Source organism: Arvicola amphibius, chromosome 3 (assembly GCF_903992535.2).
Source record: "Arvicola amphibius chromosome 3, mArvAmp1.2, whole genome shotgun sequence".
Classification (NCBI taxonomy): domain Eukaryota; kingdom Metazoa; phylum Chordata; class Mammalia; order Rodentia; family Cricetidae; genus Arvicola; species Arvicola amphibius.
The window spans coordinates 83,976,701-83,994,338 of NC_052049.1; the positions used below are offsets into that span (position 1 = coordinate 83,976,701).

The 17,638-nt window shown below is 48.0% G+C and overlaps 1 protein-coding gene across 1 annotated transcript; it reads right to left on the bottom strand.

Moving 5' to 3' along the window:
- Positions 1-3,742: 3,742 nt before the first annotated feature.
- Positions 3,743-5,921, bottom strand: Izumo1r (IZUMO1 receptor, JUNO). Its single transcript, XM_038322123.1, has 4 exons — positions 5,784-5,921; positions 4,981-5,169; positions 4,145-4,280; positions 3,743-4,011 (listed from the first exon to the last, which is right to left on the bottom strand). Exons 1-4 carry the CDS (start codon positions 5,919-5,921, stop codon positions 3,743-3,745), a joined length of 732 nt encoding a protein of 243 aa, XP_038178051.1.
- Between the last annotated feature and the right edge of the window lie 11,717 nt (positions 5,922-17,638).

A 17,638-nucleotide genomic window follows, 5' to 3' on the forward strand; every position in this document is an offset into this window, starting at 1 on the left:
TGTTTCTCCTCCCAGCATGCCGTTCCTAGGGAAATCCCATGTTGGTGGTGATCAGTTTCAGAAGTCTGAGAGACAGAGGGACACAGTGTTTCTTCAGAACGTCTTCCTTCCTGTCACACAAGCAGCAAGAGCTGGATGAGTAACTGTTAACTTCCCTAGCTTTTAATGATTTGTGGGGGTGGGGTGGGGGTGTGAATACATGTTTGTGGGCATGTACACATGTGAGACTAGATTGAGGCCAGAAAGGAGTTTGGGGTCCCTCTGAGCTAGGATTAAAGGTGCTTGTGAGGCACCTGACTTGTTCCGTGGGTGAAGGGGTGTGAATTCTGGACCCCATGATTGTGCAATGAGTGCTCTTGACTACTGGGTCATCCCTCAGGCCTATCCTGGTTTTTAAATCTATGATTTCAATTGGAACCAAGTAGTTGAAATCCAAATATTATTTCACCAGGTCATATGGGACTCAGACTACCCCATGTCCAGCATCCCCTGCCAGTGGCACACATTTCAGGGCAAACCTTTGATTCTCTGCCAAAATGCAAGCTATAATAGCTGCAACCATCTTACATAGCGTGCCCTGATTGAACAGCCTCTGCTGGGACCCTTCTGGGTGACCTTCGTTCCTTTCTGTGCAGAGTCTTCCAGGGGACAGCCCCAGGCCACATCTAGAATTTCCCAGCGCATACAGACAACCATGCAGGAAACCAAATCAGCTTTACAAAATGACCCCAGCCTTCATTCCTAAATGTAGACAGACAGCCAAAGTCACCCGACTTGGAAAACCTGCCGCCGTGCACGGAAAACATCAGAGAACAGAACAGAGCGACCTTGGGGAAGTGCGTCTCTTAGAGACTGGAGCCAAGCTTTTGAAAAAATTTTTAATTAGATCTTCAGTGAGACTTGAGAAGATATTACACCCACAAAACCCCAAACAGCAATCTGTGGGAAACTAGGGAACAGAAAACATCACTGGAAATAATTAAACACAGACTGCTGAAATGAGAGAGAGTAGAAGATGAATTCAAGAAACTAGCAGGACAGAGTGTGACAAGGTAGCCTGAATGTATAGCGGAAGAGAAGCAGTTAAAATGAGCTCTGTGTAGATAAACGGTCATGAGTGGGCACCGCTCAGCCATGGGCCTGGAGTAGAGGAAGGTGGGGTGGCTGGGTCTCTGAGCGTGTGTTGGAAGTCCTTGGGCCCATGTGTGTTAGTTAGCTCGCCCCCTGGTCAAAACAATTTGAAATTCAACAGTTCTCTTTTTTTTGGATGAAACTTTCCACCATCCCAAAAGTAAAAGAGGGCAGGAATCTGTCTCTCTTAGCCACCATGAATTCTCCCAGGTTTGTCCCCCATCTCTACCCTTGCTCCCCTATTAACATTGGTTCCACTTTAGGCCACTGGAGGCCAGGATCTTCAGTGTGAACTTGAGCCTGGAATTGGCTGGAGATGGGGGATCAGCTGGAGATGGGGGTTCAGCTGGAGATGGGGGTTCAGCTGGAGATGGGGGTTCAGCTGGAGATGGGGTTCAGCTGGAGATGGGGGTTCAGCTGGAGATGGGGGTTCAGCTGGAGATGGGGTTCAGCTGGAGATGGGGTTCAGTTGGAAATAGAGGTTGGCTAGGACTGGGAGTGTAGGCTAAAGTTGTAAAATCAGGTGGAACTTTTGGGGTTAACTGAACTTAGGGTCTGCTGGAGATTTGAGTTAGACTTGGCCATGTTCTAATCTGAGAAACAGAGACAAGGGCCATGCATCAAGGCTTCCATGAAATTCAAATGACATGCCGCACGCTTAGAGTACTTTCTGCGTAGCAAGTGGCCATCTGACTATTTAACAGGATGGGTCTTGTTTTCTTCACCTCAGTCTTAACTCTACTTCGGTGAATTTTATAGTTATATCTAAAACACTTCAGAAATCATTACAGTCTTGACTGTATGAGCAAGACTCCCTCAGATTGCATTCCCCATGGTCCTGCGATCTGGAGAGACAGAAGGAGGCGGGGTGTTCCTATATTATATGTTGGCTACCTTCAAACTTGCAGCAATCCTTCTGCCTCAGATGCCATGGTGCATGCCACCATGCCTGACTCCCTGCTTGTAATTTTGAAGGCATATATGCTTTTTGCCTCGGTGTGCTTTGAGAACTTTCTCTCTGTTGTCTGCAGGAATTCAAGTCTTGCTTCGGTGAGGCCCTCTCAGTACCCATCTATTCGGGTCCTTTCTTCCAGACATCTCATCTACAGGTTTGCTCCCACCACTGCTGCCATCTGTTCTCTCTTATCGACTGAGCTCCATGCTTGGTTTTGTGATTCTAGTGTTCTCCTGGGGATACATTTGTTTCATGAATAAGCAAGCACAGGAAGGATGCATGCTGAGTTTATTGATGAACAGAGTTTGTGTCAGACAAGAACCAGCAGTCTTGAAACAATCTCCTGCTCTCTCTCTCTCTCTCTCTCTCTCTCTCTCTCTCTCTCTCTCTCTCACACACACACACACACACACACAAGTGACAGGGAAGTCACCATCTGGTGCTGGGAGGGGTCAGCTTCAGGCTCTGAAAGACCCCTAGTGTGCAGATCTGCACTGAGTCTGCTCATAGGAGAAACTTGAAGCCAATGGCCCTTCTACTGTTAATTCTGCGCTTCTGTCTCATTCTGCTGGCTATTGCTCCTTCCATGATACAGTAGATGGGGCTCCTGGATGTCCCTCCTTTCCCGGTTTTGTAAATTAAATCATCCGTCCAGCGCCTCACTCCTCTCCATGGGGGAGAAGTCAAAGCAGTGATACCAAAAGACCAAAAGAATTACCCAATGTTCCAGAGCAAGCGGAAAGATCTATGTTCCAGACCAAGCGGAAAGATCTTGGGTTGGGGATTTAATGTGTGCCTAGCAAGCGTAAGACCCTAGGTTCAGTTCTCAACTGGGGGAAAGGACAATAACAGTGGAAAAGTCTGCTTAGATAGAGCTCAAGGGTCCAAAGTTCAAGACTAGAATCCTGTGACTGTGGAGGAAGAGGAAGAGGGCTGAAATATGGCTGGTAGAGGGCTTACCTAGCCTGCACAGAACCCCCAGGTTAGCTCTCCAGCACGGCATGAAACCAGGGATGGCGGCATATGTGCACAATCCCAGCAACTGGAAGGTGGGGGCAAGAAGACCAGAAATTTAATGTCATCCTTGAGTTCCAGGCTAACCTGGGATACATGAGAGTATTTTTCAAGAAAAGGGAGTGGGAGGGACAGAGGAAAAGGATGGACACACACACACACATACAGTGTGATAGAGAAACATTCCAAATGACCAATTAATATTAAAAAATTCTTACCCCATTAATAATCAAGGAAATTAAAATCTTACTGAGGACAAATCAGCTCCCTCTCTCTATATCTTGGGTTGGTACTTGTGGGACTGGAACAGTGTGACACACGGAAAGGGGAGTTTCCCTGTCATTTTACTGAAGGTCACTTGGATCAGCATTGTCTGTTGTGTGGCAAACAGGATGGGCGTGGACATGGTGAGAAGTGTGGGGAGTCCTACAGTCCCTTTCCTAAATGCAGGGCAACAAGTCATCTTAGACCGCTGGGTACCAACCAGCAGCCATCCAGGCCAGTGGAGGCAGAGCCAAGCATGAAGGGGACCCTGGATGCAGGGGAAGTTCAGGCACCAGCCTGCTCACACCCTGAGCAGTCTGAGGAAGGACATGGCCAGGACCCAGCAGGATCAAGGGATGTGGATAGCAGAGGGGACCCTCAGGAATGGAGCAGCAGGTACAGAGAGAAGGCTGTGAGGCTGTAAGGAAGCTCCCGGGCTGAGGCAGAGCCGGCAAAGTGGAGGGCCACTTCCACGTTAGGGTTGTCCTGGGTGGGCTCAAACCACTTCTGCAGACACCGGCCGCTATTCCTGCGCTCAGGACTGGCCTTGAATGTGTTGCTCCAGATCTTCTCACACAGATCAGTGGGGGTGGGGAATACATCTGAGAAAGGGCGGCAGGGCGCCTGTACTGGGCAGCGGTTTTTCCCTGTAGGGGTTGAGGATGGTTTCCTGACTTCCCACTGTCCCTTCTCTTCCATGTCCCCATCATCATGGAGGGATAGAAGGCTTGCATCCTCACCCAGGTTGATGGCCCCCAAGGACCCAGTCAGTCCACTTACCCTGACTCCAGTCCCAGCCACTATGCCAGTTGGATTTGCAAGTGTAAGATGAGCTGCAGTCTTTCCACCACTCCCCGCAATCCTCCCAGCACAGTGGCACACCCCAAACCCGTTCTTCTTGCCTGTTCGGGGCCACCTGGGTGCAGGAAGAGAGAGGGGGAGATATCTAATCCTTTATACGGTCCTTGCGTATTATTCTTTCTCTTGTGCACGTGTGCGCATTCTGGAAGTGCAGGTGAATGTGTGTGTGTGCCTGAGGGGAGGCCAGAGGACAGTCTCAAGTGCTGTTATTCAGGGACCATCCATGTTGGCTTAGAGATGGTGTCTCTCACTGGCCCAGAGCTCACCAAGCAGGCTAGACTGGCTGGCTAGCAAGCCCAGGGACCCACCTGTCTCTGCCTCTGTAGTGCTGAGATTACAACAGCTCACTTCCACACCTAGCTTTTTTATATGGGTTCTGAGGATTGAACTCGGGTCCTCATGCTTGTGTGGCAATTGCTCTACTGACAGAGCCACCTCCTAGTCTGAGGTTGTTGTTGTTGTTGTTGTTGTTGTTATTATATAAATGAGAACCATGAAGCTGAGTGGCTATTTGTCCCGGGCTATCCGGTGTGTAAGTAGGGACTGGAAGTCACACTCAGGTGCATCTCCTCCTAGTACCCACATCAGACAGTGTCCCCATGCTATCCTTCAGGGACAGAGGCGGCTCCCTCTTCATCCCTTCCCCAGGCCTCTGGCTCTGCTCTTATCCCTAGAGGGACAGCATCTCCTAGTCCTACTCGCCAGCCTAGGATTACTGGAAGGGTATTGCACGGGTCTGCCTCCCGTCTGCTCACCGGCTGGATCCAAGGCCCCAGGTTGGGGGAACACTCGTGAAAACAGATAGCCTGGATGAAGTGCTTGTGGCACATGGGGGTCAGCAGTCCACAGTGCATCATGCTGAAGTTAAAGAGCAAGGACTCATCCAGGTGGGCCTCCCAGCTTGTGGTGGGCGTGCAGCAGGCATTGTCCTTCCAGGGAGCACACTGGACACGGAGGGAGAAGCAGCAGGCAGTGGGTAAGAGGCTGGGGTTGAGGGCCTTGGGCAGAGGGTGTCAGGAGAAGGGACATCTTGAGCACTTCTGTAGAGCAGAGACTCTGGTGTCTGTCAACATGGCCCCGAAGAACAGGAGGCACCTGACCACTGACCTCCTCCACTTTGTCTACCTGCCACAGAACATAGCTTCCTGATGTCAGCTCTAGGGAGGAAATAAATCCAGGAAAGCAAACAGGAAGAAGTCCCGTGGAGAGTCAGGAACCTGGTTATAATGATGGGTAGGAGGAACTTATAGTTGGAACGTTCCTCTTCCCACAGCCCTGTTTTGTCTTTAGGAGACCAACAAGTAAACACATTAAGTCCTGTGTCTAGCCAGAACATGTTGGCTGGAAGGCTTGCACTGACCCCTGGTGAGCCAACAGGGCTTCTAGGATCAGCTGTTTCCCAAGTGACCAAAGCAGCTCAGGGTCAAAATTCTGGGTAAGGAAACCCAGACTAAGGAACCAGATGATCAGGGCTGATGGAGTACAGGGACCGCCTGGCCTGTGTTCCTTCTCTCATAAACCTAAGAAGCCACCCCTGGGCCAGCTCTTGTCCCTGTACCTCCAAGTAGAGCTTGTCTTCTGGGCCAGGCTCTCGCTTGTGGTGCTTGGCATTCATGCAGATGTTGACTGGCTTGTCCCCCGATGAGGTGGGCATGACCATCCACAACCCCAAGAGAATCTGCCACCACTGTGCCATGGTCTGCTGCAGAGAAAAGCCTGTGATAGAGGACAGCCACCCCAATCCCTCTGAAACACCAGGCACTAAAGATGGCGTAGGGGCTCCAAGGCTCCCTTAGGTCGCTGGAACATTCTGGCTGCTCTTAGAACTTTCTGTGTAGAGCAGCATTACAGAATGTCACGGCAGGTAAAATAATAACTACCATTGAAGAGATGCAGAAACCAAACCAGCAACAGGGCAAAGAAAAGAAAATGATGAAAAAAAAACCAGCTATGAAGAGGAGGGCAGGTAGGGAATGGCTCCAAGCCCTTCTATACTTAGATACAGCTCTGCTAACTCAGTGACATATGGACTGGGAGTTTAGAGCTTTGATCCCAGCCCACGGCCAGTCTGTTGGCCAAGTAACCAGCCCCCAATAAGCAAGCAGATTCTCCTTGTGACCAAAGGATATGATGGGGTGGCCAACGCAAGCTTTATCCATCAAGTGCCAATCCTACTTCTATTCCCCAGGAAGGGTACACACCAGGCCCACAGCTCCTCAGAGTAGCTTATCCCTACCCTGTCCCTCCAACTAGAGTCCTTTCCTCAGAGCAGAAGCTCACTTCAACCAGCCCTGTCTATCTCAATGCTGGGAACTCTGCTGTTACGTTTCATTTCCAGTTGTCTTCTGGGTTGTATTGACAATGTGGGGGGTGGAAGGTTGGACAGGGAGATTCCCCTCTGCCGCTGCAAAGGAGCACCCTGCTTCAGGAATGCACCATTCAGCTCATCCACACAGGACCTTGCAGCTCCTCTGTCTGTTCCCCTAGGCCTAGTGGAAACCTGCCCTAGACAAAGGCAGTCTAGCCTGAGTTGAGCACCTCAGACATCCTAGGGATTGGAGACCCAGACTTTACTGAGGAACCCATTCTCAAGTCTAAACCCAAGACTCTTCTCCCCACAGCACGAACTCCAAGTTTGCAAAGAGAACAAAAATTCTCAAAGACCAGGAAGGGAAGATGGAAGGGAGACGCCAGCCCTTTGGGCATTCTTTTCACACTCACGTTCAAGGCAGGGCTCTTCCGGTGCAGGCTGAGGGCTCTCCACCTGCTGCCTTTATATCCCTCTTCAGTTCCTACAAGACACAGGTGCAGAGGGCAGCAAGGCTCGGAGCTGAGCAGCCGCTGAGCAGCCAAAGGTTTGTCTTGTAGAGAAACCAGAGATCCCTGCAGCCAGCAGCAAGCTCACCTCTCAGCACTGCTTCTAACCCCTGAGAACCTGGGACTGATTAGCTTCTCTGCCGCCCTGTGATGAGAGCTGTTGGCAGGGACTGTTGGGAAAGAGAGGTCGTGAGAAGGTCTTGGCGCAGGGGAATCCTAGCAGCTTTCCTTCTCATCTTTTGTTCTCTGAAGTTCCCTTCCTCGCCCCTGTTCTGTTCCACCTGGTACCTCTCACAGCATCAGGAGCCAGCTGCAGAGCACACAGCACGAGGAGACAGGAGGAGTCCTGGAGAACCAAGGGTTTAAGCAGCAAAGCTGAAACAAAAGCCAGCCCTAGGCACGCACAGGGACAGCATGCATTTGCACAGTGTGTGGTTTGTGACCTCGGCTCCAAAGGTCCCATTGGAGGTGATGTCCCTATCTTTGTTTCTTTCTTATGTTCTGTCTCCAAAAGAGAAGTAGTCAATTCACTGAGTTTTACATTAAATAAATAAAATAAAAAACAAACGCTTGTGTTTTCCACCGAGGAAGACAAAGTACAGCCCGTGACGTTCAGCTTCCAGTCAGTATGCAAAGTAATTGATCATGTGTGGGAGTGAGTGGGGGAGGTGGTACCTGGGTACTGAGTACTGAGCATCCCCAAGGGCTAATCATGGGTCTGGAGGCTAAGGCACTAGCATGGAGCCTAACTTACTGCCTGCAAGAATCCCCCAAATGAGCATGCTCTTTCAGAAGTAGGGGTAACTGAGGCTCAGAGAATGAACTGGGATCTGGACTTGCTTGTTTGACTTCACAAACTTATGACCAGGGGAGGGGGAGACCTTCAGGACTGAGGGGTACGAACTGTCTAGGTCTCGAGTCTTCTTTTAAAAAGGAGTCAGATGCCACAGTCAGATTGTGTATGAGTGGGAGCTGTGTGCTGGGATTTTGGGGGACGGGATCGGGCAGTGTGGCCACCAACCCAACTTCCACATCATCCTGTCTTCAGCAGAGCTGAGAGTCAGACATGGGATGGGAAAGCATTTCTGCTGGGTGGGTCTCTGTATCAATGTCCACAGTGGTGGTAGAGACAGGCACTGTGTCCTTTTCTTCATAGATATCCGAGGAGCCGCAAGCCTTGACAAGTGAGAGAATGGTGTTGAACGTTAAGTTCTAAATGGCTGTGCATGTGGCAAGAGCAAGAATCCAGAAATGAGTCACATAGTCATTACTGAAATGGAAAACTGGCCTTCACAGGGAGGGGACAGGGACAAGGAGGAACAGGCTAGCCACCGCCAAGACAAAGCTGGAGGAAACGAGTCGAAATTATAGGCAGCGTGGATGCAGGTGGAGGGAGGGAGGGGCAACTGCAGAGGCTGCCTTTCAAGAGAGCCATTAGCCGGGCATCTGTCCCTAGAGAAGCAGTTTGAGGTCCTTGAGCAGAGCTCATTTTGCCTTATTGTGGCTGAGCCTTCCAGAGAAATCTGTTTTCTGACTGAAGGCTGCTAAATCTGAGCCGGCTGTGGATGGAGCCACTCGAAAGCAGCTGGAAACAACAACAGAAGGATGAAATGGCAGGGGAGAAGCGAGGCGGGCTCAGGCTATTCTGAAGGATTGGGGAGGGGGACAGTGGATGGAGTGACCTGAAGTCTCTCTCTTTTGGGGTCGCAAGGAATGCTGGGTGGTGATGGCTGTCCTGTCCTCCCACCATTTACCAGGTCATTCAAAGCAGTGAGTTTGAAGACAGACAGAAAGGCTAGGATGCCCTAGGGTACTCGGAAGTCAGAGACAGCAGCAAGGCCTCTAGGCAGCTCAGTGTCCTAACTCTTGAGCTCACTTCCCATCCTCTTAATAATCAAAGGTCTTTAACAAGCTTGTAACTTGGACTGAGAGCACCATCCAACTCTCCTTTGTCCATCCAAATGCCATGGTGTTGATTTGCCCTCCCGAGGACGTCTGCTTCTCCCTGCAGCCAGAGTCACACTTGAGTGCTCCAACATGGCTCCCTGATTCCTCCAAGGCAATATCCATGCAACAGCTAGGATGATAAACTCCCCAGGGCTTTCTTACAAAACCTTGCAAACAGAAGGGAAGTTGAGAGGATTTCGTAGTGAGTCCTGACCTACCACTTTGATCTTACATAGTCCCTTTTCCTTTGGGGGTATTTTTGAGCCAATCATGCATCTCTTTCTTGAGGGATATCAAGAACATTCCGTGAGCATCTCAAAGCAGGAAATCAGCGTGCTTCCGAGTAATTCAAGCACATCCCTAGTATACTCTCACATTTAAAATCTCTGTATACATTAAGATAAGACTCCATGGTGTGTATGCCCAATTTACTTTTCTATTTTAATCCATGGTCTATTTTTTTAATTTTAGAATTTATGATTGTGTTTGTGTGTGTTGTGAGTGGGTGTGGCATGTGTGTCCTTGAATGTGTGTCTAGGTCAGGGAACAACTGTGTAAAGTTGGTTCCATCTCTATTTGGGTTTCACCGATTAAATTTAGGCTGTCAGGCTTTTATAACAAATGCTTGCATCCTCTGAGCCATGCTGCCAGCCCCCACATTCCAGAGCATTTGATTATTCTTTTTTTAAGAATTTTTTTTATTTTATTAAAAATTTCTGCCTCCCCCTCCCCCCTCCACTCCCCCTCCCTCTTCTGTCCGAAGAGCAGTAAGGGTTCCCTGCCCTGAGGGAAGTCCAAGTTCCTTCCCCCTCCATCCAGGTCTAGGAAGGTGAGCATCCAAACAGGCTAGCCCCCCCCCCCCCCCCAAAGCCAGTATATGTAGTAGGATCAAAATCCAGTGCCATTGTCCATGGCTTCTCAGCAGCCCTCATTGTCTGCCATGTTCAGGGAGTCTGGTTTTATCCCGTGCTTTTTCAGTCCCCACCATTTCGATGGGTGGGTACACCCCTCACAGTCCTGACTTCCTTGCTCATGAGCTCCCTCCTTCTGCTCCTCATTTGGACCTTGGGAGCTCAGTCTGGTGCCCCAATGTGGGGCTCTGTCTCTATCTCCATCCATCGCCAGATGAGGGTTCTATGGTGATATGCAAGATATTCATCAGTATGGCTATAGGATCTGGCCATTTCCAGCTCCCTCTCCTCAGCTGCCCAAGTAACTAGCTGGGGGCATCTCCCTGGACACCTGGGAACCTCTCTAGAGTCAAGTCTCTTGCCAACCCTAAAATGGCTCCCTTAATTAAGATTTATACTTCACTCTTGGGAATATACCCAAGAGATGCCTTATCATATTACAAAAGCATTTGTTCAACTATGTTCTTAGCAGCATTATTTGTAATAGCCAGAACCTGGAAACAACCTAGATGCCCTTCAGTGGAAGAATGAATGAAGAAAGTGTGGAATATATACATATTAGAGTACTACCCAGTGGTAAAAATACAATAACATCTTGAATTTTGCATGCAAATGAATGGAAATAGAAAACACTATTCTGAGTGAGGTAACCCAGACCCAAAAAGATGAACATGGGATATACTCACTCATAATTGGTTTCTAGCCATAAATAAAGGACATCGAGCCTGTGACTTGTGACCCTAGAGAAGCTAAATAAGAAGGTGAACCCAAAGAAAAACATATAGTTTCCTCCTGGATATTGGAAGTAGACAAGATTGCCGGGCAAAAATTGGGAACTTGGGGGTGGGGTGGGATGGGGGTAAGGGGAGATGGGGAGATAAAGTGTAAAGGGGAGGATGGGGAGCGCTTGGGGAAATGGCATGGTTGGCATTTGATTATTCTAAATCCTTAACGGGTCAAGGATTTCCTTTTAGTTCTGGCTCCTAGAAGGAACAGCTTGCCCCGCCCCTGCCAGCCAGGAAGCTCCATGGTCGGGGGACTGGGGAGATGCTTTCCTGGGTCTTCAGTCCCCTTCTATAGCTCTGTTCTCACAGCTGCCTTCTGCTACCATGGACACCAACCAACCCGAGCTTCCCCTACCTGTCGTCTGGACTCAGCCAGGCAGACACAGCGTGCTCTAGAGCTGACAGTCCATAAAGGCTGTCTTAGGGAAAGAGCAGCAGCACTGGTTCAGATGGTTCCCTAGTTTAATATGTCCTCCCCGCCTCTCTTCTACTCTCTCCTCTCCATCCCTCTCTCCTTTTCTTCATAGTCTGAGCCATCTTTTTCCCTTGGTTTAGAGTGATCTCTCCTGTCTCCTCTCATCCTTTCTTCCTTCTTTCTTTTGTTTAATTCAAACTATGAGACAACTTATTATTTTTCGCAGTACTAAGGATTGAATTGAGAGCCTTTCTCATGTCCCCACTGAACTGTGCCCCAGCCTCCTTCTCATTTCCTCTTCCTTCCTGTCTTCCTCTGTCCCCACCGCATTCATCACACTACTCTCTTCTCACTTCCCCTTCCTCTCCCCCTCTCCCGCTTCCCTCCCTTGCCCTCTCCTGTAATTTTCCTCCCTCGCCCCCACGCTCTCATTCTCTGACTGTTTAACGCTGGGCCTCTCATCACCACTTGAAAAAGGCTATGCTTTAGGTCTAATCACAAACCGGAAATGAGTGTGAAGCCTACCAGGTACTGAAGAGCATCCGAGCACAGGGACAGCAGATGGAAAACACCAGAGTTCTAATGGAAGGATGGACTGAAAATTAGATACACGAGCCGCCTCTCTGTTACATTCACACCCGGCTGGCTATGCTGGTTCTCCACATTTGCCATGACAATGAGGTTTATACGGGGTTTGCAGTGTGCAGTCTGTCCCAGGATCCCACCCTGGAGCTGCCTTTGACCCACAGCCCTTGTCTGTCCCTGAAATACCTTCCTCTCCTAGACACACTTCTAAAACCTGTGCACCATGGCGCCCCTAGACACGGCTCCCGGGTTCTTACCATTCTGTGATCCACTCTTGTCAAAGCTGCCAGCCCCCTCCATTTGTTTGATCTGAAGGGCAAGGCTTGAGAGCTTATTTGACCCATCTCAGTAGCTTTTGACTAAGGTAATCCTCTGCCTCATCTTTGCTCCACAGGACTCTATATTCTCCTTGTTTCCCACCCACATCTCACATCCTCATCCCTTGGGACACTCCATTTTCTCCCATGAGCCTGCCCCAGAGCCTTATCCTTTCTCTCTGGGACATCTGGCCTCCAGCATGACTTCTTGACTTTCTGTGTATGGATACTTAAGCCACACTCTCCATTCCTGGCCCATAATATCTTGTAAAGCCCACGTCTACATGCTACGCCATGCTATGGTATGGTTTGCGAGCCAGGAAAGGGGCCTGGAGATTTAATCACACAAAGACACACACACAGAGACATGGGGACACGGGTCATCCTTGATACAAGAATGCCCCCTTTATTGTGTTTGGGGGCAGCTTATAGAGTGCTCTGGCCATGCCCCAGCTCTAGGGGTCTTTCAGCTGCAGCCCCATCAGAACCCACGCCCCTGTCTTGTGCTCACAGCAGCTGCAAACACAGGAAAACAAGTTGTTCTGCTCAGAGCAGCTGCAAGCAAGTTGCTTTCAAGAAATCAGGTCTGGGGGTCCACAGCCCCCAGCAATATCTCATGTTCCCAGACCTGCAGGGACATTCCACTCTTCTCCCAGCTTCCCAAACCCGGCTACTCATATCGCTTTCCCACTCAATTTGCTTTCTTGGGCTAGTTAATGGGACTCCTTCCTCTAGTCCCCTGGGCCAGAAGCCTATAGATACTGTGGACTCTTCTTCTCCCTTTGTATGTGAGTGTTTTAACATGGTCCAGACACTGGTTACTATGGAAACCTCTCCTCCCTTCCCATCCCCATCCTATGCATTCATCATGCTACTCTCTGAATGAGCCACCATTCTCTGTCTTTGCACCTGCAAGGCTGTTTGCCAGGAAGACCTGACCCTGATTCTTCACCAGCTGTTTGCCCTGCAGGGCTCCATTCTGGTGCCATACTCTTCAGAAAGCCTGCCTTTGACCCTCCCTAGCGCAACCTCCTCTGTGACCATCCTGGACATTCTGTACAGCAAAGGTTCTATTCTGCCAGCCTAGTATACTAGAAACTAAATTGTGTTTGGACGGGGCACTAACCCATCAGTGGCACCGTTGAAACATTTTTTCCAAGTTCCATCCTCGAGTCTTTCCCTGAGGATCTTGAAACATTCCCACACTTGTGATGGTAGACTGGGATGACTTCAGATGGGTGTAGCACATGCAGCCCAGTGCTATGGGACAATGGTCTTGTACTTTGTAAAGATTTGTCACTTGTATTTTAATAAAATGCTTATTGGCCAGTAGCCAGGCAGGAAGTATAGGCAGGGCGACCAGGCAGGAAGTAGCATTAGGGCAACCAGAACAGGGGAATCCTGGGAAGAGGAAAGAGTCAATCTGTAGTCATCACTCAGACCAAGAGGAAGCAAGATGAGAATGCCTTACTGATAAAAGGTACCAAGGCACGTGGCTAACACAGACAAGAATTATGGGCTAACTTAAGATGCAAGAGTTAGTTAATAAGCCTGAGCTAATAGACCAACCAGTTTATAATTAACGCAAACCTCTGCATATTTCTTTGGGACGAAACAGAGAAAGCTCTGTCAACAGCCCAGTGGCCCCATTTAGGCATGGTCACCCAGAGGCTGACCCTTATCACCTCCATATCCTCCCTCTACTCACCTTCTCTACCATCCCAAGGACCTGAGCTTTGGGTATTAGCTTTAGGATCAAAGCCACAGCCTTGTGCTTCTAGTATAAGGAGACAGGATCCCACACTATGAATAAATGGGCTCTCTGTGGTACTTTCTATTGGGTCCTCATGTGATTCCCTTCCACATGGGAAATTTCTTCCTTGTCCTGGATGTACCCACAGCATTTCTTTTTCAGTTGACTCCTTATTGCAAGGACTTAGTTGGAGAGACCCACATCTGAGTTAGGAGTCCTCCTGGTACTCCTGTGGCCCTCAGTGTTACCTCTCTCATGAACCAGCCACTCTGCTCTTGAACAGGCACAAGTGGACGTGCTGGCCTCTGGGCTCTGATCTCCTGGGCACTAGACAGCTTGCCAACCTAGCAGCTTCACTGTTGGAAACATGGTTAATATTGTTAACTGAGCAAGAGATTATTTTTGTACAAAATATCCTATGATTTATTTTTTTAAACCAAAAAGCTAGCAGCAAAAGTTCTCAGAAGGCCAAACTTTTGTATTTGACCACAGTACGTGGTGTGTGTGTGTGTGTGTGTGTGTGTGTGTGTGTGGTGATAGCCTATAGAGTTCCTGCTTTTTTCTTTTAAGTGTTTTTCTGTCTGTCCCTGCCTTCTCAATGCACCCTGCCTCCATCCCTCAAAGAAGCTATCAGGTTCATCTCCACAGCTCAGCAAATGCAACATGTGACTCATTTTTTCCATAGGAACATACACAATTTCAAGTTTGAGGAATGGAATTAACTAATATTTCATGGGTAAGAAAGTAAATACATACCTTTTCAGATTTGTTTTTATTCTTTATGTCTCTGTGATGCATGCTAAATGACAGGGAAATTTCAAAGTGTATTTTGTAGCTTATAAGAATAAACGGTAAAGATTTTTAAATTTACATGTACTTGTGTATTTATTGATAGATTGATTGGGCGTATGCACATGCACACATGCCACAGCATGAGTGTGGAGGTCAGAGGACAACTTGCAAAGGGTTGGTTCTTGCTTTCCATCATGCGGGCTCCAGAGACTGAACTCAGCTCATCGGGTTTGGTGACAAGCACAGACGACAGGATAGCTGGAGATGAACACGCTAAGAGACTGTGGGTAAGTCACCCTGTAGAGCAATCGTTAAGTAGTTTCCATTCCTAGAAAAGTGAGTCTTGTGATCCTTGACCCCGCAGGAGCATCTTTTGAGACCTGAAACTCTTGAATAGCTTTTTGTTGTTATGAGGCTTAAAATGCCAGAAAATATGAATGGTTATAAATATTCAATGACTCCATTTACAAAGACAGACTTTTCACTTGCTCAGTGTCCCTTATATTTGAGCAGAGGATTCTGTGTTTCTGCTCAAACCCAGTGGGATGTCTGGTTTCCACGGATATGGGGCATAAGAGGATCCATTGAGTCACCTTGCTGAACTGTTCTTGAAGATAAAGCAAGACACATCTCCTCAGCTGTGTGGGAAGTCTCTAGCATGGTGGTCTGTTTTGAATCTGGAATTTGTCTGATGAAGCCATCTCCACAAATGGGTGAATGTGGAAGGAGCAGGTCTGTGTCTGCCCAAACACCCTTGCCTTGCCCACGTCAGGAACAAAGGGAAGATGGCTGTGATGCCTCAAGTGTCTATCCAGTTCTAGGTCCTGGACCAAACCTTGTACAAGTCTCATGTCCTTGCCTGTCTGCCTCCTGGGGGGTAAAGACTGGGTCATATATGAATGACGTGTGGAGTGTACAACACAGTACCGATTGACACCATGGTTGCTGAATGAATGGATGTGCTAACAAAAGAAACTATAAATCCAGTTTACAGGTGGCCTTGGAGAGGTGAAACAAGTTGCTTAGTTTTGTGTACACCAAAGTTTACCACCAAACTGTCGTAATGGTTTAGTTGATATCATAGTGTTTGCACTAGCAGACATCAGAGGAAAGGGTGGTTGCTACTCATGGGTCTGTATTTCTTCCCTGGGAAGGGCCAGTGCATCCCAGGTGTCCACTGGGTCACTGTGTCATCCTAACTGGAAATAACCCTTGGTTGGCTTTATTTGGATATTAAATATGGCTTAAGGAGAAGTGTGTGCTCTGATGATTTGTGAATCCATTTGTCTAGGCTTTTGTCCCATTTTAAAATCAAACAGTATTGTAAATGTTACCATAAGATATTTTGTGTGTTGTTAATTTAGTCATGAACAATGGAATGTTCCATTTGGTCCAAATCTCTCTGTAAAACTTATGTTCTTCTTATTCTTATTAAAAGGGGGAAAGGTGCATTGAATTCTCCTTTAGCATTTAAGAATTATGATGATTTTTTTTTTATTTTTTGAAACTATAGTAATCATGGTCACTTTTGCTTTTCTCCCCCCAAACCCTTTCATATATACCTCCTTGCTCTTTTAAGAGTCACAGTCTTTTTTTCATTAATTATTTTTATGCATACATATTTATACATTTATGTCTATATCTATAAAAGTTGATACATATAAAGATATTCCTAATAAATAAGTATAAGCTACCCAGTTAGTATAATATTACTTGAGTATATGTTTTCAAGGTTAACCATTTGGGATTTGGTAACCAGCTAAGTGTATGATTCCTTGGGACTTTTTCAGGCATCCTTTCTGTTGCTTCACCCTCCTCCCTCCTTTGTATTTATTTTCATCACTGCCATAGTTAGAGCCTAGTTATTATTTTGACTGACCCTGACAAACACCAACTGCCTGACTGACCCTGACTGATCTTGACTGACCCTGACTTATCCTGACTGATCCTGACTGACCCTGACTGATCCTGACTGACCCTGACTGTTATTGACTGACATTAACTGGCAATGACTGATGTTGACTGACCCTGACTAATCTTGACTGACATTGACTGATTTTGACTGACAATGACTAGCAATTACTGACACTGATTGGCCCTGACTGACTAACACCAACTGCCTGACTGACCCTGACTGACTAACAACAACTGCCTGACTGACCCTGGCTGACACTGACTAATAATGACTGATAACACTGACTGACTAACACTGACTGTCAGACTGACAATGACTGACCATCACTAACACTAACTGGCAATGACCAACTAACACAACTGTCTGACTGACACTGAATGATATTGACAACGCTGACAATGACAGACGCTGACTGATGCTGAATGATACTGACTGACTAATACTGACTGACTGACTGACTGACTGACTGACACTGACTGACCAATAATGATTGACACTGACTGACTGACACTGACAGGCACTGACACTGACTGACACTGACACTGACTGACACTGACACTGACTGACACTGATTGACACTGACACTGACTGACAGTGACACTGACTGACACTGACTGACACTGACTGACACTGACACTGACTGACAGTGACACTGACACTGACTGACACTGACTGACACTGACACTGACTGACAGTGACACTGACTGACAGTGACACTGACTGACACTGACTGACACTGACACTGACTGACAGTGACACTGACACTGACTGACACTGACTGACACTGACAGTGACACTGACTGACACTGACTGACACTGACACTGACTGACACTGACACTGACTGACAGTGACACTGACTGACACTGACTGACACTGACACTGACTGACACTGACACTGACTGACAGTGACTGACACTGACTGACACTGACTGACACTGACTGACTGACAATAACTGACAATATATAACACCAATGCCTGAGTAACACTGTGAATGCTGACTGACACTATCATTGACTAACACTGACTGCCTGGCTGACACTGACTGATACTGACAATGATTGACACTGACTGACAGTGATTGACACTGACTGACAGTGTTTGACACTGACTGACAATGACACTGACGGTGATTGACACTGACTGTGATTGACACTGACTGACACTGATTGACTGA

Excerpts from the sequence above, each read along its gene's own strand:
- Izumo1r (XM_038322123.1), bottom strand. The coding sequence starts at position 5,921 with ATGGCACAGTGGTGGCAGATTCTCTTGGGGTTGTGGATGGTCATGCCC. Across the intron at positions 5,170-5,783 it reads AAGACAAGCTCTACTTGGAG|TGTGCTCCCTGGAAGGACAA; the intron begins GTACAGGGACAA and ends CTCCGTGTCCAG. Across the intron at positions 4,281-4,980 it reads TGGGGCCTTGGATCCAGCCG|GTGGCCCCGAACAGGCAAGA; the intron begins GTGAGCAGACGG and ends TCCTGCACCCAG.